The sequence below is a fragment of the Spea bombifrons genome, chromosome 8 (genome assembly GCF_027358695.1).
Source record: "Spea bombifrons isolate aSpeBom1 chromosome 8, aSpeBom1.2.pri, whole genome shotgun sequence".
Classification (NCBI taxonomy): Eukaryota; Metazoa; Chordata; class Amphibia; order Anura; family Pelobatidae; genus Spea; species Spea bombifrons.
In genome coordinates this window covers 184,958-207,530 of record NC_071094.1, presented here as the reverse complement: position 1 = coordinate 207,530, position 22,573 = coordinate 184,958, and the positions used below count along the sequence as shown (strand labels likewise).

At 55.5% G+C, this 22,573-nt stretch overlaps 6 protein-coding genes across 10 annotated transcripts; 4 read left to right on the top strand and 2 right to left on the bottom strand.

Moving 5' to 3' along the window:
- The first annotated feature begins 808 nt into the window (after positions 1-808).
- Positions 809-4,496, top strand: LOC128502856 (organic solute transporter subunit alpha-like). The gene is made up of 7 exons (XM_053472803.1): positions 809-983; positions 1,278-1,429; positions 1,626-1,699; positions 2,235-2,390; positions 2,495-2,606; positions 3,152-3,404; positions 3,585-4,496. The coding sequence occupies exons 1-7, from the start codon at positions 917-919 to the stop codon at positions 4,004-4,006; spliced, it is 1,236 nt and encodes a 411-aa protein (XP_053328778.1). The 5' UTR covers positions 809-916; the 3' UTR covers positions 4,007-4,496.
- Positions 4,497-4,892: 396 nt separating this feature from the next.
- Positions 4,893-7,652, bottom strand: FTSJ1 (FtsJ RNA 2'-O-methyltransferase 1). 2 transcript variants are annotated; one of them, XM_053472804.1, is made up of 11 exons: positions 7,595-7,652; positions 6,821-6,954; positions 6,638-6,707; positions 6,454-6,556; positions 6,183-6,261; positions 6,043-6,095; positions 5,914-5,967; positions 5,734-5,836; positions 5,556-5,639; positions 5,275-5,378; positions 4,893-5,187 (listed from the first exon to the last, which is right to left on the bottom strand). In XM_053472804.1, exons 2-11 carry the CDS (start codon positions 6,939-6,941, stop codon positions 5,002-5,004), a joined length of 957 nt encoding a protein of 318 aa, XP_053328779.1. In that variant the 5' UTR covers positions 6,942-6,954; positions 7,595-7,652; the 3' UTR covers positions 4,893-5,001. The 2 variants fall into 2 exon arrangements, with proteins under 2 accessions (XP_053328779.1, XP_053328780.1); XM_053472805.1 differs by lacking the exon at positions 7,595-7,652 and adding an exon at positions 7,118-7,228.
- A 59-nt stretch (positions 7,653-7,711) lies between these two features.
- On the top strand, positions 7,712-8,779 carry SFT2D3 (SFT2 domain containing 3). Its single transcript, XM_053473100.1, has one exon. The coding sequence runs from the start codon at positions 7,724-7,726 to the stop codon at positions 8,327-8,329; it is 606 nt and encodes a 201-aa protein (XP_053329075.1). The 5' UTR covers positions 7,712-7,723; the 3' UTR covers positions 8,330-8,779.
- Positions 8,780-10,952: 2,173 nt separating this feature from the next.
- Positions 10,953-14,349, top strand: LOC128503101 (synaptonemal complex central element protein 1-like). The gene is made up of 9 exons (XM_053473123.1): positions 10,953-11,085; positions 11,349-11,423; positions 12,408-12,455; positions 12,599-12,653; positions 12,881-12,970; positions 13,223-13,286; positions 13,763-13,829; positions 14,060-14,165; positions 14,256-14,349. Exons 1-9 carry the CDS (start codon positions 10,968-10,970, stop codon positions 14,347-14,349), a joined length of 717 nt encoding a protein of 238 aa, XP_053329098.1. The 5' UTR covers positions 10,953-10,967.
- Positions 14,350-15,431: 1,082 nt separating this feature from the next.
- On the top strand, positions 15,432-17,668 carry LOC128503599 (uncharacterized). 2 transcript variants are annotated; one of them, XM_053473733.1, is made up of 6 exons: positions 15,432-15,879; positions 15,967-16,067; positions 16,269-16,428; positions 17,016-17,108; positions 17,213-17,322; positions 17,451-17,668. In XM_053473733.1, the coding sequence occupies exons 1-6, from the start codon at positions 15,672-15,674 to the stop codon at positions 17,532-17,534; spliced, it is 756 nt and encodes a 251-aa protein (XP_053329708.1). In that variant the 5' UTR covers positions 15,432-15,671; the 3' UTR covers positions 17,535-17,668. The 2 variants fall into 2 exon arrangements, with proteins under 2 accessions (XP_053329708.1, XP_053329709.1); XM_053473734.1 differs by having other exon boundaries at positions 15,672-15,879; positions 16,292-16,428.
- Positions 17,669-18,049: 381 nt separating this feature from the next.
- Positions 18,050-21,301, bottom strand: LOC128503598 (vacuolar fusion protein MON1 homolog B-like). Of its 3 annotated transcripts, none has more exons than XM_053473729.1 (5): positions 21,038-21,296; positions 19,914-20,813; positions 18,804-19,602; positions 18,570-18,717; positions 18,050-18,311 (listed from the first exon to the last, which is right to left on the bottom strand). In XM_053473729.1, exons 1-5 carry the CDS (start codon positions 21,099-21,101, stop codon positions 18,084-18,086), a joined length of 2,139 nt encoding a protein of 712 aa, XP_053329704.1. In that variant the 5' UTR covers positions 21,102-21,296; the 3' UTR covers positions 18,050-18,083. The 3 variants fall into 3 exon arrangements, with proteins under 3 accessions (XP_053329704.1, XP_053329705.1, XP_053329706.1); XM_053473730.1 differs by having other exon boundaries at positions 19,914-20,810; XM_053473731.1 differs by having other exon boundaries at positions 18,202-18,311; positions 18,500-18,717; positions 21,038-21,301.
- Positions 21,302-22,573: the final 1,272 nt, after the last annotated feature.

Genomic DNA, 22,573 nt, shown 5'->3' with positions numbered 1-22,573 from the left:
ACCGCCACCTGTCCCGTACTCTGCTGCTCTTTGGGGCCCTGTTGTTAGTATAAACAAGGAGGAGCGTGCACTCACACTCGACTGCAAGACTGAGTAAGTGAGGGAACTCCAGCTTCCCCCAAAGCAGATCTGGTCTATCCACATACGCAACCCGATGGTGAACACAGAAGCGCAAGACCTCCAGCCTCAGTCAGGGGTTTGGGGCAGAGGACGGCTGAATGGGAGAAGTGATGCCCCCATCAAAATCTGCCCCAGGGGAGGGTGAATGATGCCTGTCTGTTCTCTGCTGCACAGCCTTTGGTTGTCTGTATTTTGTGGCTTATGCTTTGCTTTTCAGTTCCTTTCTGGGGAGGGTGACTGCAGACGGGTAGGGAGTCAGTCGCAGCGGACGGGTAGGGAGTCAGTCGCAGCGGACGGGTAGGGAGTCAGTCGCAGCGGACGGGTAGGGAGTCAGTCGCAGCGGACGGGTAGGGAGTCAGTCGCAGCGGAGGGGTAGGGCGTCAATCGCTGTGGAGGGGTAGGGAGTGGCTGTGGAGGGGTCAGGGGTAGGGGTGTTAAAATCACTTGAAGGCGTAGAGTCAGGCTGTTAGTCATTTGCAGAGCGGAGTAATAACGGGTGATAATTGGCTGCTGGTGATGGTTACCATGGCAGATTATTCCTGGGGGGTGAGAGCCCACACTATGGGTATTTCATGCGTTCAGGTGAGTTACCTGTGGACTTCAGCCTGTTACCTGGACACCACTACCTGTCCCCATTAATGATTAATACAGGAGGAGCAGGAAGCATCCTTCGGAGGAGGGGACGGGGTGATCTGCGCATCAGGAAAGAAAAGGAAGGTGCGGGGGTGAGACTGGGGAATGGGGTAAGATAACGCCAAGACGAGGACCTGCAGAACGGGAGACCACCGGCTGCGTCATGGCCAAGGGTTCCAACTGCTCTCTGGATGGTGGGAGCTTCCCTCTGTCTTCCGAATTTTTCCAAGGTAAAGTGGTGGCGTTTGTCTCCGTCTGCCGAGGGATCAGTGATAAGCTCCATAACTTATACTTTATTTACAGAGAAGCTGCAGCTTGCAGGCTGAGTCTCCAGAGATGCCTCCTCATCAGACACAAAAGCTGTCCACCCCCAGTTCATTTTGCCTCCGTTAAGCGTTTGTCTTTCGCCTCTCGCTCCCAGATGCCCCGGTTCTTGCCTAATTCACCTCCACATCCTCCATGTTGTTATCTCAGCCGCCTCGTCACAGACTTTCTGAAACCCTTTAATTTTATCTTTGCTCCAGTTATAAAGAATGAACTTTGGATATTTCTGATTCCCGTCCTTGTTGCGCTGATCCAACTGGCCTTATTCCTGGAGGAAATGGGCTTCTTCTTAAGGAACATTCGCAGCACCCGGAGGACCTGTCTGTATCTCTGGATCCTGGGCGTCTATCCGGTGAGAACCCCTATAAACGGGAATCTGGGGGTATTAACGAGGGGCAAATTCTTGGTGTGACAGAGCTACCGTAATCACACAGATAAATTGGGACATCATCGGCCAGACCACCCTCAGAGCCCCCAGTCTCTGCTCCGTCCCGCTGCGGGGGGATGTTTGCAGTTTGTGTTGTTAATTCCTGTTCTCTGCTCTGCAGGTTTTCTGCATTTCTTCTATTATTGGACTTTATATCCCTCGATCGTCCGCAATCTGTAACTTTGTGGCTTCCATGTAAGTTAAATGGTCTTGTAAATGGCCTTCCGCCCCATAGAGGAAGGATCCCAGTTAATCGCATGCTTTGGACGTTCTCCGTGTTCCATGGGTTCCTCACATGTTCCTCCATCTCTCTCTGGTTCCTTCAGATGTTTCTCCATCTCTCTCTGGTTCCTTAAGATGTTCCTCCATCTCTCTCTGGTTCCTTCAGATGCCCCTCCATCTCTCTCTGGTTCCTTCAGATGTCCCTCCATCTCTCTCTGGTTCCTTCAGATGTTCCTCCATCTCTCTCTGGTTCCTTCAGATGCCCCTCCATCTCTCTCTGGTTCCTTCAGATGTCCCTCCATCTCTCTCTGGTTCCTTCAGATGTTCCTCCATCTCTCTCTGGTTCTTTCAGATGTCCCTCCATCTCCCTCTGGTTCCTTCAGATGTTCCTCCATCTCTCTCTGGTTTCTTCAGATGTTTCTCCATCTCTCTCATGTTTTTTCAGATGTTTTTCCATCTCTCAGGTTCCATTGAATGCTTCTCTAATGTTCCCTCTGTGATTCTTCAGATATCACTCCATAACCCTGTGGAAATTCTTGGATCTGATCACAGATTTCTTTGGGGGCAAGGCTCGGATGTTGGAGGAGCTAGAAGGTCAGATGGTGTCTCCCAACCCCGCACCTTGCTGCTGCTGCTGTTGTTTCCCCAATATCGTGGTGAACAGGTGGGGACTAAAGTCCTATAGCGAGGGAACCAAGTAACTGTCTATTGCCCCATTCATGGTAGTGAATGTCTGTATGACCCCTGCTCTCCCTGTCGGCCTCTCAGGACCAGCATCAGATGGATGAACATTGCCGTGTACCAGCTCTCCGTTGTCAGGACTCTGCTGTTCTTTGTGGGCCTCATCCTGTGGGCAGATGACAAATACGACTATGGAGATGTGAGTAACTTAACGTCACTTCTAATTGTAAAGGCCAGACGACAATTGTGTGCTCCAAGAGAATAGATTGTCACGCTCAGACTCACAGGATGCCTGTGAGGAGAAAACCCTTCAGCATGGAAAAGAGCCGGGGTATAGCAGGAGGTCACCGCTGGGTTAAATTCTGCACCACTTCGGCCCGGCCAACACGGCCATGTACGGGGGAACCAATCCTATACAGAATATACACTATGGTAACGATGGAACCATTGCGCATGGTGCATTGATACCTTTTACTGAGCCAACTCAGAGCTTTTGGGGCCTCACAAGTCTCTTATACAGATGGAGGAATGCTGCATATATAGAGATTTTATGAGCTGTTGGTTTCATGGGAATAAATTGCAGACCACTGCTTGTACCACGCTTCTGCTTACGTGTCCACTAAGGGCTGCAGCGGGGGGCAGATCTCCTAGGAGGGAGCACGTGCCGAGCTTGCTGGCGGCTTTTAAACCTTTTACCCGACGGCCGAGGCGACTCCACTTGCCATAAAGGTTTTCTGTTCGCAGGTTGATTACACAAACCCCAACTCCTACATCAACATCATCATCGGTTTGTCCACCTTCCTGTCCTTCTATGGCTACCTCCTTTTCTACAAGGCTACCAAGAAGGCCCTGGAAGGCTACAGCCCACGGTCCAAGTTCATCTGTATCACCCTGGTGCTGGTGCTGTGCGGCCTGCAGAACGGCATCCTGGAGACCATGGGGGCCCTTGGGGCCATTCCCTGCGTCCCCCCCTTTACGGTGGAGACACGTTCTCAGAGTGAGTACCAGGGCTCGAGACCCTGAGATAAAGAGTTTCACCCAACTGTGTAAAGCGGGAAAGAGTCACCCACTGTGGGGTAGGTGTAAGGGAGGTGGTGGTCGAGGGACAGCGCATGTTACCCACAGCAGAGTTAGGAAGGCAGGCTCTGCTTTATTGACAGACGCTTCTTCTCTGCAGCCATCTACAATTATTCCTTGGCCCTGGAGATGTTCTTCATCAGCCTGTTCGCTCGTTATTGCTTCCGGAGAGTGGAGCCGAGTGCGGAGAGGGAAGCGGCTGCTGCACGAGGCACGCGGGACAAGTCGTGTCAGACGGCCGTGCCTGCGCGATACAGCCTTTCTGAGGACGAGGCCATTTTCATAAACTCCAGCTATGTGATGGAGAACGATGAGACCTTGTGCCACATCGAGCACGCCCCGCTGGACAAGTACGACTTTCTGCAGCCGCAGGAGGACAGGGCAGCCGGCCACGCTGCGCTCGCCCCGCGGGGCGTCAAGAACATTGGGGTGGAACTTGCAAGCATTGGCTCAGCTCCGGGGAAAGGGGCTCTTCAAGTCCAAGCCCAGATTAATTACATTAACGAAGCAACTGTGGTGTAAACGACTCTCTACACTCAGGCTCCCCACAGGAAATGTCGCTGGCTCCGCACTTCTGCCCCCTGGATCAAAACTTGAAGCCAGGTAACTGCCCCACCCCGGGGTGAATTGTAAATTGATTGGTACAACCCTCTAGCTGCTCCCTACACTCCGCCGCTAAGCGCTTCCTCCTGCGGTCACATCCGGGGATTGGGCGACGCAGGCATATGCCCGATAAAATGGGCAGATAAGAGGGTAAGAGATGACCCCCCCCCCCAGCCTGCAGGGAAACCAAAACCCCCACTGATTCCAAAACTCTCTATGAAGCAATCACTCGCTGAATAGAAACAAGGAGAAAACCCAGCGTTTCAGTGAAAAGCCTTCCTGAGGTTTTTGAGATTTTTGGGACATGCTTTCTGTATTTGTATTATTTCTGGGTCTTTGTTCCTTTCTTGGAGAATATTGGCTGTAATATTTACTCGCCTTTTGTTGTAATAAAGTATTTTTGTGTGTTTGTTAGGGTTGTGCGGTGAGTTTGGATGAATTGATCTGATGCTTCTCTAACGTTTGCCCCAGTGCGGTTGGGATGCCCCTTTTCAAGGCAATAAAATTGTAAAATAAGTTATTACTGTATATAACACCGAGGAGGGGGGTATATAATGGTATACACCACCAGGGGGTATATTATGGTATACACCACCAGGGGGATTAATACTGTAGACCGCGCCGTGGGGGCTATATTATCGTAGGCCATTTGGCCCCTGGACCTCTTGTATGAGGTAAAACAATAAAGAACACGCTTCAGTGATGTTGCAGAAGCTTCATGTACACGTTACAGCCACGTGTGTTCTGCGCTGTAGGGTAGGTTCAGTATCCTCCACGCCGTGGGGGCTTCAAGAGAACATCTGCATTTTGTTTTAAAAAATGGTTTATTTCACAGAAATAAAAACAATAAAATATCCAGAATTTGCCACATTTGGTAAAAAGAGTTATTTCTGCTAAAACATTGCGGGTGGGAATCAGGCGGATATGACCAGCTTATGAATGTCAGGATCCTCGGACTCGGGGGGCTGCTCGTCCGACGGGCCTGGGGGTCTCTCCTTAGACAGCAGGTTATTTCTCTTTAGGAAGCAGGCTTCTTGATACGGGGGGCGGATCGGAGGCTGAGTGGGGGGCACGTAGCTGTATTCTTTACTCTCTTCCAGCTGCACAAAAGCATCAGGATTAAACTCCCCCCAAACTGCCCCTATTACCCCACCTTTAACCTCTTCTTTTGTGTGCAATCCACTTACCTGGAGGGGGTAAGTTCTGTCAGAGTCGTAAGCGCTTAGATCCCCGCAGGCCAGAAAAGGCACGATCACGCGGTTAGGGCCTTCCAGTTGGTTAAAATCCACATCTAGACAAAGGGAACGCAAGATACCCCAAGGGCCGGCTTCAGCTTCTCTCGCATCTTATATAATTGCAATGGGGCAACAACTGAGATAATTCTACCCCAGCAGAACAATACAGAGTGGTCTATAGACAAATACCCCCCCGTGATGGTCACAGAGGCGACTCTGCACTCACTACTCACCATAACAATGGTCCAGGAGGGGGTTAGACATGTTGGGAATATACCCTTCTGGGGGGCAATACCCCTGACAAACAACAAACGACTCTGTAGGGAAAGAGAGGTCGGGCAATTGGTGAGAGTGAAGAGGGCCCCGGAGAGCACGGCGCTCGGGCCGGAGGACTCATCAAACACTTCTTACCGATGCTAGAGTTTCGGCTGCTCCGGGGCTTGGCGCAGGTGACCTCCCGGAAAAAGATCTTCAGCTGCGAGTACAGGAGGGTGACGTCCTTCCCCCGAAATATCTGCCAACCCCAAAACCCTCGTTAATAAAGCCATCGGCTTTACCGGCCCCCTGGACGCCCCCAAACGGCAAGCTCACCTTGGCAACAAACGTGCCCCCTCTGCGCAGCACGTGCGTGGTGATATTCAGCGCCTGCGCAGAGTAAGATGTCAGGACACAGGGGCAGCTTTAGCATTTGGCGTTAAACAAAGATGGAGATGGACTCACCGCCAGCAGGAGCTGCGCCTGAATGTATTCATCGATGTCGTGCAGACCGGTCACTGGAAGAAAACGCGAAGATCAGGAAAACGGCCCAAACGCTCACATTAACGGCACATTAACGGCACACACAGCGGCCAGCGACATACCGTCTGGGGCCCCGTCACACACAACGAGGTCCGCCGGCTGGCCCTCAAAGTGACGGATTATTTCATGGGCCGTGGACACCTAGAAAAGAGTCAATATATTTTTGTGTTTTTGAATTGGGGGCCACTGAGACGGACCGGGGGGGGTTGACATGTACTGAAACAAGGCCCCTGGGTGGCCCCCCTGTGCAAATCAACCCCTAAGACAGGCAAGAAGTTATGTCGACTGCAAACACGGAGGGCCCCCTCTCATCATGGTGGATGTTTCCGGTACCTTGGTGATGTCGCCCTGTATCTGAATGACTCCGGGCAGAGGAGCCATCGCCTGTAGATCCACCGCCACGATCTTCACGTCCGTGGCCCCCTCGTTCGCACCCCTGCAGAGACACAACCACAGCCGTATTCCCAGAGAACCCTCAGACCCTCCCTGACCCGGAACGACCCCCGGATCCACTCACCGCAGCTTCCGGCTCAGCACCTGACTCCAGCTGCCCGGAGCCGCGCACAGATCCACCGCCCGCTGGACCCCTAGGAGACAAGCAGATACGTGGATCATGCCCGGGACACGTGGCCTCGTTACTGGGAAACACCTGCAGGCTCTTTGGGGCAAAAAGGCATCGGGGCACACGTGGGGGGCTTACCGTGGAAGAGCTCGTACTCCTCATCCAGCTGCAGCAGTTTGAAGGCGCTGCGCGCTCTCCAGCCCTCCTCCTTGGCCAGACGGTAGTAAATATCTCTCTTGTCCTTGGATGAGCGTCCCATGATGTACCGTCACCTGCACGGAGGACACACGGTGAGAATCTCCACCGCCAGCCAGATGCCCCCCGCAGTCAGCAGAGATGCAGGATTATGGTGCAGAAAAGCGGGGGGGGGGGGCAGCCTCTACGGGGTCTCTCCCCCACTGGGGGCAATTCGCCCTCACCGCCAGGCAGACTCACAAGGCAAGCTAAATGCGTGAGGTGGCAGCTCCGGGACCCCTGGGGCTGAATACCTCAGGGGTTCTTGGGTATAAGGCAGCTGCCCCCGAGTCTTCCTGGGTAAAATGCAACTGTACCCTCAGCCGTCCCAATTCTAGGGTTCCTGGGTATCAGGGTGGTTGCCCTCATCTTGCCCCCGCCTCGGGTACCTAGCAGTAGCCCCTCCATCATGCCACCCCCCCGGCACCTAGCAGTAGCCCCTCCATCATGCCACCCCCCCCCCGGCACCTAGCAGTAGCCCCTCCATCATGCCACCCCCCCCCCCCCCCCCCCGGCACCTAGCAGTAGCCCCTCCATCATGCCACCCCACCCCCCGGCACCTAGCAGTAGCCCCTCCATCATGCCACCCCCCCCCCCCCCGGCACCTAGCAGTAGCCCCTCCGTCTCTCCCCCTGGTTACTAGTTACCCCAGTCCGCGTTTCAGCCCCACTCACTCACCGCCTCACTCGTGTAGTTAGGTTAGGGGCGGAATCTCGTCGCTCAGGAAGCGCCCACCAGTTTTATGAAGCCATCCAATTAGCGAGGACGCGTCGCGCTGACGACAGGGCGCCGGAAGTGAGCTCTGAGATGGCGGAGCAGGGCCGGCAGCTGCAGGAGTACGTGGCGCAGAATAAGACAGCTGGGGATCGATCGGGACCGGACTGGCGTGGCTGGCTGGGCCGGAATGTACCCTCAGCCCCCGTTCTGACGCTGCCTTCAGCCCCTAGCCTGTCATGGGGCCCCCTGGATCCGGACCCTCTGCTCCCTGGTCTGTCTGGAACCCAGCGGCTTCTAGCTGCCGGGGTTTGTGTGGCCATGGCGGCCCTGTGCTTCGGCCTGGCCGGGCTGTATGTGCCTGTGCTGGTGCTCCGGGCTCGGAAGTTCGCCATGCTGTGGTCCCTGGGCTCTGCACTGGGCCTGGTTGCCTTCGCCTTACTGCGGGGCCCCAGTCGCCTTATGCGGGAGCCAGATCCCTGGAGCCTGCTGTTTGTGGTTGCCCTGGGTGGGACTCTGTACGCAGCGCTGGGGATGCGGAGCACTGGACTCACCCTGGTTGGCGCCGCGGCCCAGATCGTCACCGCGGCAGGACTGCTTCTGGGGCTGCTCCCCGGCGGGGCGGCTGGGAGACGGTACATCGGCGGCCTGTGTGGGAGCCTGGTGCGGAAAGGAGTCTCCAAAGCCCTGCCTGTGTGAGGGGCCGAGGTCCTGAACCGGCAGTGTTCTATGTGCCCCCTGGAACGGGACTGTGGGGTAATTCCGAGGGCAACTCCTCAGGAACTGGGGCTGTGTGATGTTCCTGCTGATCCGCTCCCTAAACCGGAGCGTTCAACTCCGGTCCCTGCCGTATCTTGGAGTATTTAACACCGAGGCACCAATAAGAGCTAAAGGCCCCTTTAGAATGATGACCTCTGTCTGGGGTGACAGGCGGGGACATGATGAACACAAAGATCTGGAACCGGGGGCTGCTTACCGGCCGCAGGTGGGGCTTCGGTATGATGGTTTGAGGAAACACACGGCCCAGATCCCCCATGTTGTGCACCGAGGACCAAAGACTTCCCGTAGCAGGAGATGCGCGGACTAATCGTTTCTGTATTATTTCTGTCCATGTGAATAAATGACAAACAAAAATACCCCAAATCAAAATGCTCTGCTGCTGCTGGCTGTACGTCATGCAGGGGCCGGCTCGCCGATGCGGCTGTACGTCACGCAGGGGCCGGCTCGCCGATGCGGCTGTACGTCACGCAGGGGCCGGCTCGCCGATGCGGCTGTACGTCACGCAGGGGCCGGCTCGCCGATGCGGCTGTACGTCATGCAGGGGCCGGCTCGCCGATGCGGCTGTACGTCATGCAGGGGCCGGCTCGCCGATGCGGCTGTACGTCATGCAGGGGCCGGCTCGCCGATGCGGCTGTACGTCATGCAGGGGCCGGCTCGCCGATGCGGCTGTACGTCACGCAGGGGCCGGCTCGCCGATGCGGCTGTACGTCACGCAGGGGCCGGCTCGCGGATGCGGCTGTACGTCACGCAGGGGCCGGCTCGCCGATGCGGCTGTACGTCACGCAGGGGCCGGCTCGCGGATGCGGCTGTACGTCACGCAGGGGCCGGCTCGCCGATGCGGCTGTACGTCAAGCAGGGGCCGGCTCGCCGATGCGGCTGTACGTCACGCAGGGGCCGGCTCGCCGATGCGGCTGTACATCACGCAGGGGCCGGCTCGCCGATGCGGCTGTACGTCACGCGGGGGCCGGGGGCCGGCTCGCCGATGCGGCTGTACGTCACGCAGGGGCCGGCTCGCCGATGCGGCTGTACGTCACGCAGGGGCCGGCTCGCCGATGCGGCTGTACGTCATGCAGGGGCCGGCTTGCTAGTGAAGACAAGGTGCTTAAACCAGTCCCGTTAACTCTCCCTTTAGTGATTAGAGCCCAGAATGACAGAATTTGCGACATTTTCATTTTTGTGTGGCTCTTCGCTAGCGTTTATCGCCCACGTGCGTCTGTACTGAACGTTAGTAGTTTGGGCCGTCTGCGGGGGCAGAGGGAGCCGAAGTTTCTGCTGCAGGTGGAGTGATTTTCCTGAATACCCCCTCTGAACGTTGCAGGGTATAATGCTGTTACCCTGCGCTGCTGGGGGCTTGATGAGGTCGTGGCCTGTAGGCCTGGGATTAATGAATCCCACACGTGTTGGTGTTTATTCCCAGCCCTGGTCACGTGGTTCCCGGACACGTTAATTGTGTTTTATTATAAGCTGCTAATATTAATGAATGGAAATTATGGCCCCCGTGGCCAGGCTCCACGCCCAGATCTTCTACCGAGACCCCCATTACTGGCTGGTGTTGTGGGGGCCCCGGCTGGAGTGCCGCTTTGGTGTATTTAGGGGCCCATAGGCCATACTGTCAGTGCAGGCAACAGCTCTGCTTGCACAGACATCACCATAACAAGGCACATGCAGGGTTAAGCACGGGCCTCTTAACTCTTTGCGTTCAGTTCTGTGTGAGCGTGGTTATTTCCTGGTGACCGATAAAATGGCCCCACTCCTTCCGTAAGGGCGACACCTTCTAATCTCCTGGCCGTCGCGGAGCGGCAGCCAATTGGAGTAAAGATCGTCTGGGCGCGGGAAAGGTGTGGGCGGGTCCTCTTGAGTCTGTGGCGGGGACGTGCTGTGACGCGCGTGGTGCACGGGGCATTAATGAAAGACGAAGGGGGCGCTGTGACGGGATTGTCCAGGCGGTGTGCAGATACAACATGGAGCCCAGTGAGTGTCAACAAGCGCGGGTTAAATGCCCCAGACACGCCCTTATACACCAAAGAGGAGGGCGCATTAGATACCCCCAAACAGGAGAGGGCATGAGACACCCCTATACCCTCCAAACAGGAGGGGGCATGAGACTCCCCTCTACCCCCAAACAGAAAAGGGCATGAGACAACCCTATTCCCTCAAACAGAAAATGGCATGAGACACTCCTATACCCCCCAAACAGAAAAGTGCATGAGACACCCCACTACCCCCCAATATGATATGAGGTGATGTGGGGTGTTATGAGGTGATGTGGGGTGTTATGAGGTGATGCGGGGTGATATGAGGTGATGCGGGGTGATATGAGGTGATGCGATAAGGGATGATACGCGGTGTTATGAGGTGATGTGATATGGGGTGATACGCGGTGTTAGGTGATGTGATATGGGGTGATACGCGGTGTTGTGGGGTGATACGGGGGATTCCTGATAACAACCCTTTTCCTGCCTTTGCAGTGAAATGTAATGTGGAAATCCTCCATTTATTGGCCAGGAGGCTACAGGAAGGTATATATATATCTTAAACACACACACGTGTAACATGTATGTCCCTACATGTATTTTATGTGTCAGTGAAATGGTTCACCTCTCATCATTACACAGCTGGAGATTTGGCACCGTCCATGGAAGACGTGTTGGGGAAGATAACCCAGCTGGATCACGGTCTGGAGCCATGTTCTGCCCCCCCCCCCACACCCGTATTGCATGCTTTACTGCAGCTTTGTGTGTATTTTACTGGTCATGTGTAGGTTGTATGATCATTTGGAGCATGCAGGTATGACCGGGCTGTGCAGTATGATGTGAGCATGGTACTTCCCACATGTGTGGACACAATATTAGTCCCAGATCATGCTACGCTAGAATCCCCTTCCCCGTGTCTTATATGTAGCTGCTCATGTTCAGGTCTCCTCGTTCCTTTCTCTCAGCCAAGGATCTCATGAGTAAAGATCTAAAGGATCACCGGATGAGCCGAGACGCTGCGCAGAAGGAGCTGGATGAATGTAATCAGCACTTTAACCTCATTTATCTCACATTATTTTCTCATTACCCAAAGTGATGATGTCATAATGTGAACAGAGACACCTTACATCATTAAATGTCCAGTTACTAGCAAGACTAACATTGACATCAGGAGTATAAGATGGATCAGAGATGCCCCGAGGTCACCGGAGGAGATAGACCGGAGATGCCCCGAGGTCACAGGGGGAGATAGACCGGAGATGCCCCGAGGTCACAGGGGGAGACAGGCTGGAGATGCATAGAGGTCACAGGGGGAGATAGACTGAAGATGCCCCGAGATCACCAGAGGAGATAGACTGGAGATGCCCCGAGGTCACAGGGGGAGACAGACTGGAGATGCCCAGAGGTCACAGGGGGAGATAGACTGAAGATGCCCCGAGGTCACCGGAGGAGATAGACCGGAGATGCCCAGAGGTCACAGGGGGAGATAGACCGGAGATGCCCCGAGGTCACAGGGGGAGACAGACTGGAGATGCCCAGAGGTCACAGGGGGCGATAGACTGAAGATGCCCCGAGGTCACAGGGGGAGATAGACCGGAGATGCCCCGAGGTCACAGGGGGAGACAGACTGGAGATGCCCAGAGGTCACAGGGGGAGATAGACTGAAGATGCCCAGAGGTCACCAGAGGAGATAGACCGGAGATGCCCAGAGGTCACAGGAGGTGATAGAGTGGAGGGTAACGGGAAGCTGGTGATTTAAGGTCCATGGGGGGGGTGATTCTGTCAGCGGCAATCAGGATAACTTTTATGGGGGTAATGATCATGAATGCGCCGCGCGGGGTAACTGCACGCCGGCCGCGGCTGTTTTATATTAACGATGAGGTACCAACACAGGGTGAGGGCCCCTCGACATGCTTTGCGGTGGCCCCAGCAGGTTACAGTAGTGTAGAGAATCGTATTATTGAGAGAGGTTACACAGGTCTCGCGTGTTCTGTTGGGAATTTCACTTCAGTTTCTGTTTCCAGTAAATGCCGAGAAGAGTCGCCTGGAGGAGCTGCTGGGGAAGAAGCGCGGTGAGCCGCACCACATGTCCTTATATCGGATGGCGGGGCCACGGGGGCCGTGTTCTGAAGCCAGCGAGTGCTCTGCAGGGAGGCAGTTTGATGGTTTTCTGGGTGTCGGATCTCCCCTGACAACAAATCCCATTTTCTTGCAGAAACGCTTTGCGTGTTGCGGCTGCAGTGTGATAAGAAGGGCTCAGAAAAGCTCAGGTAACGACGCAACATCTTCACCCCCCAGGAGGACCCCATAATGCCCCGGTAGGACCCCATAGCCTCACAACGTCCCCGTAACGCCCCGACAGGACCCCATAACCAACACGACGTCCCGGTAACGCCCCGGCAAGACCCCGTAACCACGCAACGTCTCCACGCCAGGGGCAGAAGGGAGAGGCGCATCCGTGCGATCCGATCCACACGCTGGCTTTTCTTTCCTGCAGGCGACAGCAGATCTCAGACGGTCGCAATCACCGCATCCAGGACCTGACGTCAAACATTCAGGGAGAGAAGGACAAGCAGAGGAAGCAGAGGTGAGCAGTGACTGTCGGCCCCCTCGGGGGCCAAGTGCTAAGCCGGGCAGAGAAACACCATCTGATGGGGGCTCTTCTGCAGCCTCTGCGGGCAGGTGCGAAATTCGGATGTCGCTCAATAGAAGTAATGAAATGAAGAATGGGGGCCCTTGGTTATGGCAGTAATACCGGCCCCTGTTACCCCGACATGGGAGATGAAGGACAATCCTCATTTCCGATTACTTTCTCTGCTTTTTCCCGCTGTCTGCGCAGGATGGAGTTTGAGAGGCAGTTGGAGGAGCTGTCTGAGAAGCACAAAGCCCTTTGGGAGCTTCACGTGAGTAGCGGCCCCTGTGGGTGGAGAGGCCAGGGGTCTGTCAGGGAGTACAGCGCAGCCTCCTCCCCGCCTTGCATGCAGCCTCATCCCCGCCCAGTGCAGCCTCATCCCTGCCCAGCACAGCCTCCTCCCCGCCCCGCTCGCAGCCTCCTCCCCCCACAGTGCAGCCTCATCCCCGCCCTGCTCGCAGCCTCCTCCCCGCCCAGCGCAGCCTCATCCCCACCCAGCACAGCCTCCTCCCCGCCCCGCTCGCAGCCTCCTCCCCCCACAGTGCAGCCTCATCCCCGCCCCGCTCGCAGCCTCCTCCCCGCCCAGCGCAGCCTCCTCCCCCCACAGTGCAGCCTCATCCCCGCCCCGCTCGCAGCCTCCTCCCCGCCCAGCGCAGCCTCATCCCCACCCAGCACAGCCTTCTCCCCGCCCCGCTCGCAGCGTCCTCCCCGTACAGCGCAGAGCACATGATTTTATCGCTCTTGCAGAATGAGAAGAGGCTGGCGTTGGAGATCTCTGGGATGGAAGACAGAAAGGTTCAGCTGCGGAATGAAGGTCGGTGTGAGGGGGGAGATAACCAGATCTGCCCCGACGCCACCATCTGGGCCACACGTGCGAGAGACACGCAACATGCCAGAGCAACCCCACAATGCAGACACGCAAAGCCTCCAGTACACGTGGGGCATCACCCTGGGAGGCGATTGCAGGCACTCCACCGCCGTCCGTTAGCAGGGAAGGAATAAGCTGGGCGACGTGTATGTATAACCGGGGGTTTGTCTCCACAGAGAGAGAGGAGCACCGCAAGCTGACCGAGATGCTGCACGCCATTGGCACGGAGGGGCCGGCGCGGACCGCAGACAGCAGCTTCCGGCTGAGCGCAGAGGCGGCTGTGTGAGTGGTGACGCGCCGGACAGGTTCGGGGGTCTTGCTGAGGATGGAGTTTGTTTCATTCCGTGAATCTCGTTGCCATTTGCTGTTTAGAAAGCTGTTTGAGGAAGAAAACATGCGTGCCGGATCCAGACGGGTGGCAACTTCCGTGTATCAGTTGCGTGTGCAGGAGAATCACGCGAGGTAACGTTACGGGGGGGGGGGGGGTCGACCCCCGGGTACTCACCGAGCACCAATTTCCCCCCGAATCGTGACTTTACTGCGTCTGCACAGACATGTAACCCGGCAACACGCAATGTGCGCACATCACGTGTGTTCCAGCCAGATCCCATGTGTGCGGGGGAACAAAAGGCCTAGTTAATCACCATTTGTGTTTCTTGTGCTTACCCAGCATGCACCTCGCCTCTTTTTGATATCCATGTTTTCTGTTACAGGCTGAGAAGGGCGACGGACGCCGCAGGGATCGGTCTGCAAGACGCAGAAGACGGAGACCCCGCGGAGACGTCCTGCCTAACGGTACGAGACTTTCTCGTCCAATCCCGCAGGTCATCTAACTGCCCGGTGACCTCCCGGTAACTTCATTAATTGCACCTTGAGGGGCGCAGATGGCGTGCATTGTGAGGTATTATGGGGGGAATAATCCCGGGGACCGGCTGGAAGGGCTGATGTGTGGCTCTCCCTCAGCTGCCTGCGGGACTCAAGGATGCGAGCCACACGTTCAGAGCGGCCCCCGACGTCTGAGTGCCAGTCCTGTTACACGTTACTGCGTGGTTTCCAGGGGTTTGTTTCACCGGCATGCTTCGAACGAGGAACCCCCGAGGCCATCGGGTGACTCCACGCTGCGTTCATCATCCGGAGGCCAGAAAAGCTGAGCGGCACCAGTGGCTCGAAATAACCGTTTACAGAGCAGCGTGTGTGGCGGTCGCCAAGGTTACGGTACCGCGGCTTCACTCGCTGCCTTTGGATATTTTGTTATAACTACAAATAAAAATCTGTAAGAGGAGTTGTTTTGCGACGTTTATTTCGCCCCGTGGCACAGGACGGGTATTTCTGATCCAGCAGGGGGGGGTCCCCTGTTCCCTGTGTCATGTGATCACAGGGGCAGATTGCCGCAGGGATCCAGGCATGGTGTAAATCTCCCAAACAATACCCCATCATCGCCCCCCGATGGATATGTGCGTTACGCAACCTGTAGCGACCTCTCTGCCCCCGTCTGGTGCAGTTACAGGAATGGGTGGAAGTGAAAGCGCCGCTCGATGTCTCTTTCACTTTCAGTGCCGTGTCTCAGCCTCCATATGCTAATGAATAGGAGCGACGCAGGAAGCCTCCCCGGGGCCGAGAACGTCCGTTCAGAAGATGCATCCGGGGCAGATAAGCAGCAGGGCCAGCAGCAACCTGGGGTATCTGCTCAGAGGCAAGTGACAACATATACGGTATAAAGTCCTCCGGGTGACCCGTCACCACTTGTCTTCTCTCCCACTAGATGCCCCCACTCAGGGCTTCTTCTCCATGAGCCGGCAGATGCCAGTGGAGGATGATGAGACAGCAGTGGATACAGGGCGAGGGCGCACTGTCAGGGAGGCCATGCAGCACCCAAACCAGCAGGATGTAGCCGGCATCCCCAGCGATTTCCAGTCTCTGAAGTCCGGGTATGAAGAGCTCAGCGTCCCCCCAGAGCTGCAGATATCCGCATCCACGCCGGACCCCCCTCCATCTGGTGAGACTCTCCGCAGGGGCAGAAGTCGGGGTACGTGGTCACGTGACACGGGCCGTGTTTTCTAACGTGTATCTGTGACGTCTCCAGGACTTTTGTGGTCAGACGACGTTCTCTGCGCTCTCTCCGGACTGTCAGACTTCACCTCGTCCGAGACGGAGATCCTACAGATGCTCCTCGAGACACCACCGGTACGAGACCCCCCTCCCTACACGCCACGCGCGATGTCTCTCCCTACACGCCACGCGCGATGTCTCTCCCTACACGCCACGCGCGATGTCTCTCCCTACACGCCACGCGCGATGTCTCTCCCTACACGCCACGCGCGATGTCTCTCCCTACACGCCACGCGCGATGTCTCTCCCTACACACTGTGCGATGTCTCTCCACAGACTGTCCCCGTTGCGTGTGTCAGGGAGTTTTTCCTGGAACTCCAGAGGCAAATGTCGGGGAGACTGCAGCTGCGAAACGTGTCCGAGCAGCTAAAGCGCCTGAGGCGATGTGACGTGGTGACGGCCGCGCACCGGCAGCGGGATCTGCTTCGCTGGCTGGGTGAGATCTCGCTCCTGGTTCCTGCGTTGTAGCTTCGAGTTACACTTGCCGGTTGCCGTTGGGAACCGGGCAGGCGGCAGCTCGTCGGGTGATGGAAAAAAGTCTAAAGAGTTAAACCAACGTTTATATATTTATCCTATACTCTCCTAGCATACACTGTGGGGGTTACATCACTATGGGGGTGTTATGTCACATCCTCTAATTTCTCCCATGTTTATATATATATATATATATATATATATATATATATATATATATATATATATATATATATATATATATATAGATAGATAGATAGATAGATATACATTTATGTACTTGCACCCGCGCGTGCACACACGCACTCACAATATTGCACTCCTCTCCCATCTTCTCGCTTCCTCCTTTTCGTCTTCGGCAGGCAGGTTTTGGACGCCGTGTTGGTGAAATGCGTCGGGTTTCTGCAGGTTGTCAGGCCGCCCCCCCCTCTAGTGCTTGTGCCATTTGTTCTCGAAGCGTTATTATCATGCCTCCTCATTATGTACTAAACGTGTTATTCAGTCGCTCACACAATCCTTCTTCTACACGCGTGTAACATGTGTGAGCAGGGCCCGTTCTCCCAGAGGAGCTGCCAATCAAACACATGAAGCCTTCCCTCTGGAGCCGGTTCACAACCGCACTCAGCGTCACGACCTCCCCGGGTAAGAGATGCCCCTGCACGGGGCAGTTTCTGGCTTGGGGGCCATTTGTTCGGGGGCAGTTTAGGTCCAGTGATCACTCACTAACGGCTGCGTCCCCTCCACAGGGAGCGACTGGCGGGGTCTCGCCCGCACCTTACGGATCCCTCAGAGCTACGTGGAACTGTGGCAGCAGCGCAGCAGCAACCCTGCAGAAATGGTGCTAAGAGCCTGGGAGGTGAGACGGCGTCTGCTCTGCCCCGGCTGTTACAGCTAAAGGGTTTACCCCCACATTCTACCCCACTCAGCCATGCGCTAAGTGCCCCGCTGCCGTATCCCCCTCCCTCACTGTCTCTTATCACGCAGGGGAAGGCGACGGAGGCCACGGCCGGGCGGCTCTTTGACATACTGATGGAGATGGGCCGCGAAGATCTTACCGGCATGTTGTGACGCGGAGAGGATGCAGCGGGAGTAGCGCAGCGGCACAGACTACACCTTGTTACTAAGAGACGCACAGACCGGGCAGATTTATTCTGAAAACCTCAGAAGCAGAAAACGTGTAAAAATAAAGCAGATGGAAGAGACGCTGCCGTCCGTTTCTTGGGGACGCTCCACGGAGTCCCACATTACAGGTGACATGCGCCGCCAGCAGAAAACACTTTACATGATAGGCGCACACACGGTGCCGCCGCATGACCATATTTACACGTGGACTGTATGTGCTGGGGGTGGGTCGCCATCTTTGGCCCCCATCCATATCCAGCAATCATTCCAGACAGACCCACTGGGGCTGAAAAACACGATTTAACCATTTCGCACAGTGAGCGACAGGGGGCAGGAGAGTAACACGTTCCTCCTCCGCTGGTGGCCGCGTTTACCCCGTGTCCAGTCGGCACCTGCAGCCCACCACCCGGTCTCCTGACTGAAGTGTTAGAGCCCCGCTGTTCTAGGGGGCAGCAGAAGAAAGGAGTGCCGGCCGGGGGGTAGGGGTAAATGCCGCTACAGTCCTGTGAAGAAGCCGTTCTGGGCAGGCTCAGTCCTCTCAGGACGGCTCGCTTTGGCCCCCTTGCCCGGCAGGGGCGTCGTGGAGTACTTTGGGGGGTAGCGTATGAACAGTCTGTCTTCTTCTTTCTTGATCCAGCGCAGGAGTTTGGTTATCACGTTAATCGCTCCCACTTTGGTCACCAAGGAGCTGAACGCCGTGTAGAGTTCAAATTTGCTGGTGACCTGGAGAGGGAAACACAATAAGAAAACCCCCCAAAGTAACTGCGCAGCCACCCAACCCACGTGACAACCCCCGGGGCCCTCTAACGCCCCATGTCCAAAATTTCCCTCCCCCGACCCATTTCAGAAACGTGAATAAAGCCGCCTTGGCCAACAGACAAAACATGTAAAGCCACGTGATCTTTCAGGACCTCAGAGGTCTCTTCTTCCATCTGACATCCTGAAAGCTCATGCGACTCCCCAGCCACGCGGAGTAGTCACCCAGGCGAGCAGAGTCTCCTTCTCAGCCACATGATAGATGAGTCTGAGGGGCCTCACAGAGCTGTGGATTCGGGAGTGCAGGTACCGGTACAAGTCAAAGAGCCGCTGCCTCTCTGCGTCGCTGGAGTACGGCCCGTCCGCCAGGGGGCTGCGGGGAGAGAGGAGACACCGGCTGTAAAGTTTAACAGGAACCGCGAGGACTATAGGCAGTCAGCCCCCTACCTCCCAACCCACCTGGTGAACTGTGGGAGCTGCCGGTAGCTGTCCGGTATATCCAGTGGTTTGTACACAAAGTGCAGCAGCTCAGGGACTCCCACCAGAGACGCGCTATAGGAGCTGCTTCGCAGGGCTGCACAAAGTGCCTGCAGCGAGTTCTGGGCCTCCATAGTCTCCTGGATCCGCTGCTTGCAGGCAGATACCGCATAGAAAGACTCCTTGTCGGTGGAGAGCAGCACCAGGCACACGGTGCACTCCGGATCCAAGTAGGAGATATAAGCATAGAAGTAACCATCAGGATTAAAGCGGGGAAGGCAGATGGGAGTCCAGATCTCGCCCGCCTGGAAAGCAGAGGAAGCTCCAATAAGGTTCAGCAGGAGATGGAGGTCCGCGGGGTCCAAACGGCAATCTTCGATCACAGCCCGTTCCTGCACGACCGTCACCAACTGCTGCTCCGCCACTAAGATGGAGAAGACCAGATTATGGGTGATGGCCTTGGTCAGAATGGAGCTGAGAGAGTCCCGTAGCGGACAGGGCAGGGCCACACATCGGACAGCTCCGAGCAGGAAGCCCGGCTCAGAATCCAGCAAGTCTAGAAGGCTGTCCAGAATCTTCTCAGAACCGGCCAGAAGGCGGCGCAGATCGTAGTTCTTTTTGCGTTCGAAGATCCGAGCCACGCTGGCCTGTGTCAGCATGCTGATTATCTGGTAATAAACATACTGCAGCTCCTGCCTCAGCTGCTCCTCGGACTGAGGGGCTCGGGATACCGACACCAGTACGAGCGGACCCTGCTGCAGGAAGACCACCTTCTGGTTGTCTGAGGGGGAATTGGAGACAAGAGTTAATTATCATCCTGTGTCCACCATCTCTAATGTTCCTACTGCTGCGATATCCGCCTGTGGGGTCCCTGCCGACAGGCAGCCATCATGCTGCTAATCTCTATATGGTGGACACAGGATGGGGTCTGTAGTTCCAAAGGCACGGGCACCATCACAAGAGGTCTATACCCCATAGGATAACACAGAGACCCTATTCTCCTGCCCTAGTTTAACCCTTTTATGGTACCTTATTTCATATTTCTCTAGGTATGAGCAGTATAGTAAAGTATAAAAAGGGTACGGCTGGTACCTGAATGGATGGAGCGGATGGCGTTATTCCCACTCTGCACGAAGCTCACCAAGGCCATCATGACTCCCATGGTGGATGACAAGGCCTCCTCGTTACCATAACGCGAGTAGATGGGCTTGCCTGCCTCGCTCAGAACAAACACATGCTTTCTCCGTGCCCTCCAGCCCTCGGCAGTGACGTCCTCATCACGCAGGATGCAATCAGGTGGTGGAGACGATTCTGACGGTATTCCCCCGACCACCGAAGAGAGGCCATGAAAATCCCCGGAGTCCTCCAGAGTATTATCCGTGGAATCAGACAGGTCCTTGGTGCTGCCGTCCTCATATTCCTCCTCTAGAGGCCCAGAATATGCCTCCTCTGAGCCCGTATCTACGGGGACCTGGCCAGGACTCTGCTCCAAACCCTCCTTCACCGACGTGTCTTCTGTCTGTAAATCTAGAGGTTTCCGGTAAGAAGTCTCAGATGAAGGCTTTTCAGGGGGCTTCTCCTCCAAGGACTGACTCCAGAGTCTCCGTTCCTCGCCCACCGGATCCCTCACGGAGGATTCTTCTGTAATGATGCCTTCAGACCTCTGACCAGTGGACTCCTCTGCAGCGGTGTCTGGAGGCTCCTGGGTACTCCTTCCCTGCTCGGCTGGCTCCGGGGGGAATGGGGCATCAGAGTTACCATTAAGACTTTCTTCTTTGCCCTCATCCTGAGTCTCCTCGCCAGCTGCCTTGCTCATGTTCACAGGTTCACGGAGATGCCCGTCCTGGTGGCGCAGGGGGTGAGATGGCGCCTGTGGAGGATCTTTGGGCAGAAGCACGGAGTTTGGGCTCTGCTCTGGAAGGGGCAGGTTTGGAGAGGACCGTGTTTCTGGGACACCGCCAGATGGATTTTCTTCATCTAGTTTGGCATCTGCTGGGTGGGGGTGACAAAGTTTATTTTTATAGGACACGTTGCCGCACACATCATCCAGACTAAAAAGCCCTTCTGTTCTAAAACTTCCTGCGCAGCCACTAAAACCGGAGGCCTCAGTAACCGCTCACCGGGCTCTGCATCATGTATACAGTAGGGTATATACCCCACCCGTCCTGCTCCCTCACCGCCAGCATGCGCACACATTGGCCCCTTTAACCCCTCACCTGTGTGGGGGTCCACGCACTCCACGTGTGGCACGCTTGCTGATCCAGGCACCGGAGCCTCCATCCCAACATTTCCGACGAAACCTGGAAATCCAGATCGAGAAACAATATCGGTGAACAAAGTGCCAAACCGGTGGAGCCGAAATTGGTCTTATTACCATAGCAACCAACCAATCTGCAGAAATACTTCATTAACTGCCTCAGAATAGCTCCGATTATACAGAAGGAGCCGAAATTTCTCTTCCCGTCTCTGTAGCTTCTGGCAGCACATGTGACCCGATCACCGGCCGTTAATGGGAATCACATGCAGAGCAAGAAAGCCACAAACACCCGACGCTGTATACCCCATATACATATATACTATATACCCCATATACACCGATGCCATATACATATATACTATACACACACCAACACCATATACATATATACTGTATACCCCATATATACTGTATACCCCACATATAAAGACATACACACTGACCCTCATATACACCCCAGATACATAGGGCAGGCATCGCGGATACACTATATACCCCGGATAAATACGGCAGGCACCCCGTATACACTATATGCCCCGGGTACACCATAAACCCCAGATACATACGGCAGGCACCCCGTGTACACTATATACCCCGGATACATACGGCAGGCACCCCGTATACACTATATACCCCGGATACATACGGCAGGCACCCCGTACACTTTTGGCTTCCCAGCTCTTGCTGTCAATATACCAGACATGGAATCCGGCAAGGGACTCGGTCTCTCAACTCACGCCGAACTCGCACCCGACGCAGATGACGGAAAGCAGAGGGCTCTCTAGCCAATCGCAAGCCTAGGGCTGGGCGTGGTCTGATCCATCTGTCAAATAAGAAGCGCGCAGAACTCTAAGCAGGCGAGATACTTACAGATGAGTGGCTTGTCCCGGAAAAGCCGCGGCCGAAGAAGCTTTTTACATCTGGTCTCCAGCAATATGGCGGCGCTACAGCCAAAGCAAGTGAGCCGATAGAGCCCCGGAGCTCACAACCACTTAACCGGCTTCGCTGTAGGTTATATAACACCCGGACGTTTATAATCAGTCAGCGTCGCCATCCCACAAAGCCGCCATTTTCTGGGAAGGAAATCACGTGATTTCTCTCAGAATGACAGGCGACAATGTGTCACCCGTCCTACCGCCCCCGATATGTGGAATAAAGCTGTGGCAGGGCAGTCTCCAGTATAACTGCCAACAGTTCATTTGACGGGGATTGAAACGGGCAAGGGATGTGGTGTTTGCACCGTAACTGTGACCCAGCATCACAGGGTGTAAGTGGGCACGTCATCCTCACGGCAGCCATGACTTTATGAGCCGACCCTGAGAGCCACAAAGACCTCTCAAGATACCAAAGTGGACATCTCTTTATTCGATTGCAAGCTTTTGAGACTACTTCGGTCTGTTTGTAAGAATATTACACAAGCCCCGCACCCCACAACGAGGAGATGTTCATTAATCATTTATCTATATAGAGTGGGGGACACAACGGAAAGAGTGGG

Bases quoted from the DNA above. Each gene is read 5' to 3' on its own strand.
- LOC128503598 (XM_053473729.1), bottom strand. From the start codon at position 21,101: ATGGAGGCTCCGGTGCCTGGATCAGCAAGCGTGCCACACGTGGAGTGC. The intron at 20,814-21,037 runs GTGAGGGGTTAA...ACCCCCACCCAG, and splicing joins GTGCGTGGACCCCCACACAG to CAGATGCCAAACTAGATGAA. The intron at 19,603-19,913 runs GTACCAGCCGTA...ATTCCCCCTCAG, and splicing joins CATCCGCTCCATCCATTCAG to ACAACCAGAAGGTGGTCTTC.
- FTSJ1 (XM_053472804.1), bottom strand. From the start codon at position 6,941: ATGGGACGCTCATCCAAGGACAAGAGAGATATTTACTACCGTCTGGCC. The intron at 6,262-6,453 runs GTACCGGAAACA...ACTCTTTTCTAG, and splicing joins TACAGGGCGACATCACCAAG to GTGTCCACGGCCCATGAAAT. The intron at 5,188-5,274 runs GTAAGTGGATTG...GCTTTTGTGCAG, and splicing joins ACAGAACTTACCCCCTCCAG to CTGGAAGAGAGTAAAGAATA.
- LOC128502856 (XM_053472803.1), top strand. From the start codon at position 917: ATGGCCAAGGGTTCCAACTGCTCTCTGGATGGTGGGAGCTTCCCTCTG. The intron at 984-1,277 runs GTAAAGTGGTGG...TCTTTGCTCCAG, and splicing joins GTCTTCCGAATTTTTCCAAG to TTATAAAGAATGAACTTTGG. The intron at 2,607-3,151 runs GTGAGTAACTTA...TTCTGTTCGCAG, and splicing joins ACAAATACGACTATGGAGAT to GTTGATTACACAAACCCCAA.
- LOC128503101 (XM_053473123.1), top strand. From the start codon at position 10,968: ATGTCCCTACATGTATTTTATGTGTCAGTGAAATGGTTCACCTCTCAT. The intron at 12,456-12,598 runs GTGAGCCGCACC...ATTTTCTTGCAG, and splicing joins GCTGCTGGGGAAGAAGCGCG to AAACGCTTTGCGTGTTGCGG. The intron at 13,830-14,059 runs GTCGGTGTGAGG...TTGTCTCCACAG, and splicing joins GGTTCAGCTGCGGAATGAAG to AGAGAGAGGAGCACCGCAAG.
- SFT2D3 (XM_053473100.1), top strand. From the start codon at position 7,724: ATGGCGGAGCAGGGCCGGCAGCTGCAGGAGTACGTGGCGCAGAATAAG.
- LOC128503599 (XM_053473733.1), top strand. From the start codon at position 15,672: ATGAGCCGGCAGATGCCAGTGGAGGATGATGAGACAGCAGTGGATACA. The intron at 15,880-15,966 runs GTGAGACTCTCC...TGACGTCTCCAG, and splicing joins GCCGGACCCCCCTCCATCTG to GACTTTTGTGGTCAGACGAC. The intron at 16,068-16,268 runs GTACGAGACCCC...GTCTCTCCACAG, and splicing joins TGCTCCTCGAGACACCACCG to ACTGTCCCCGTTGCGTGTGT.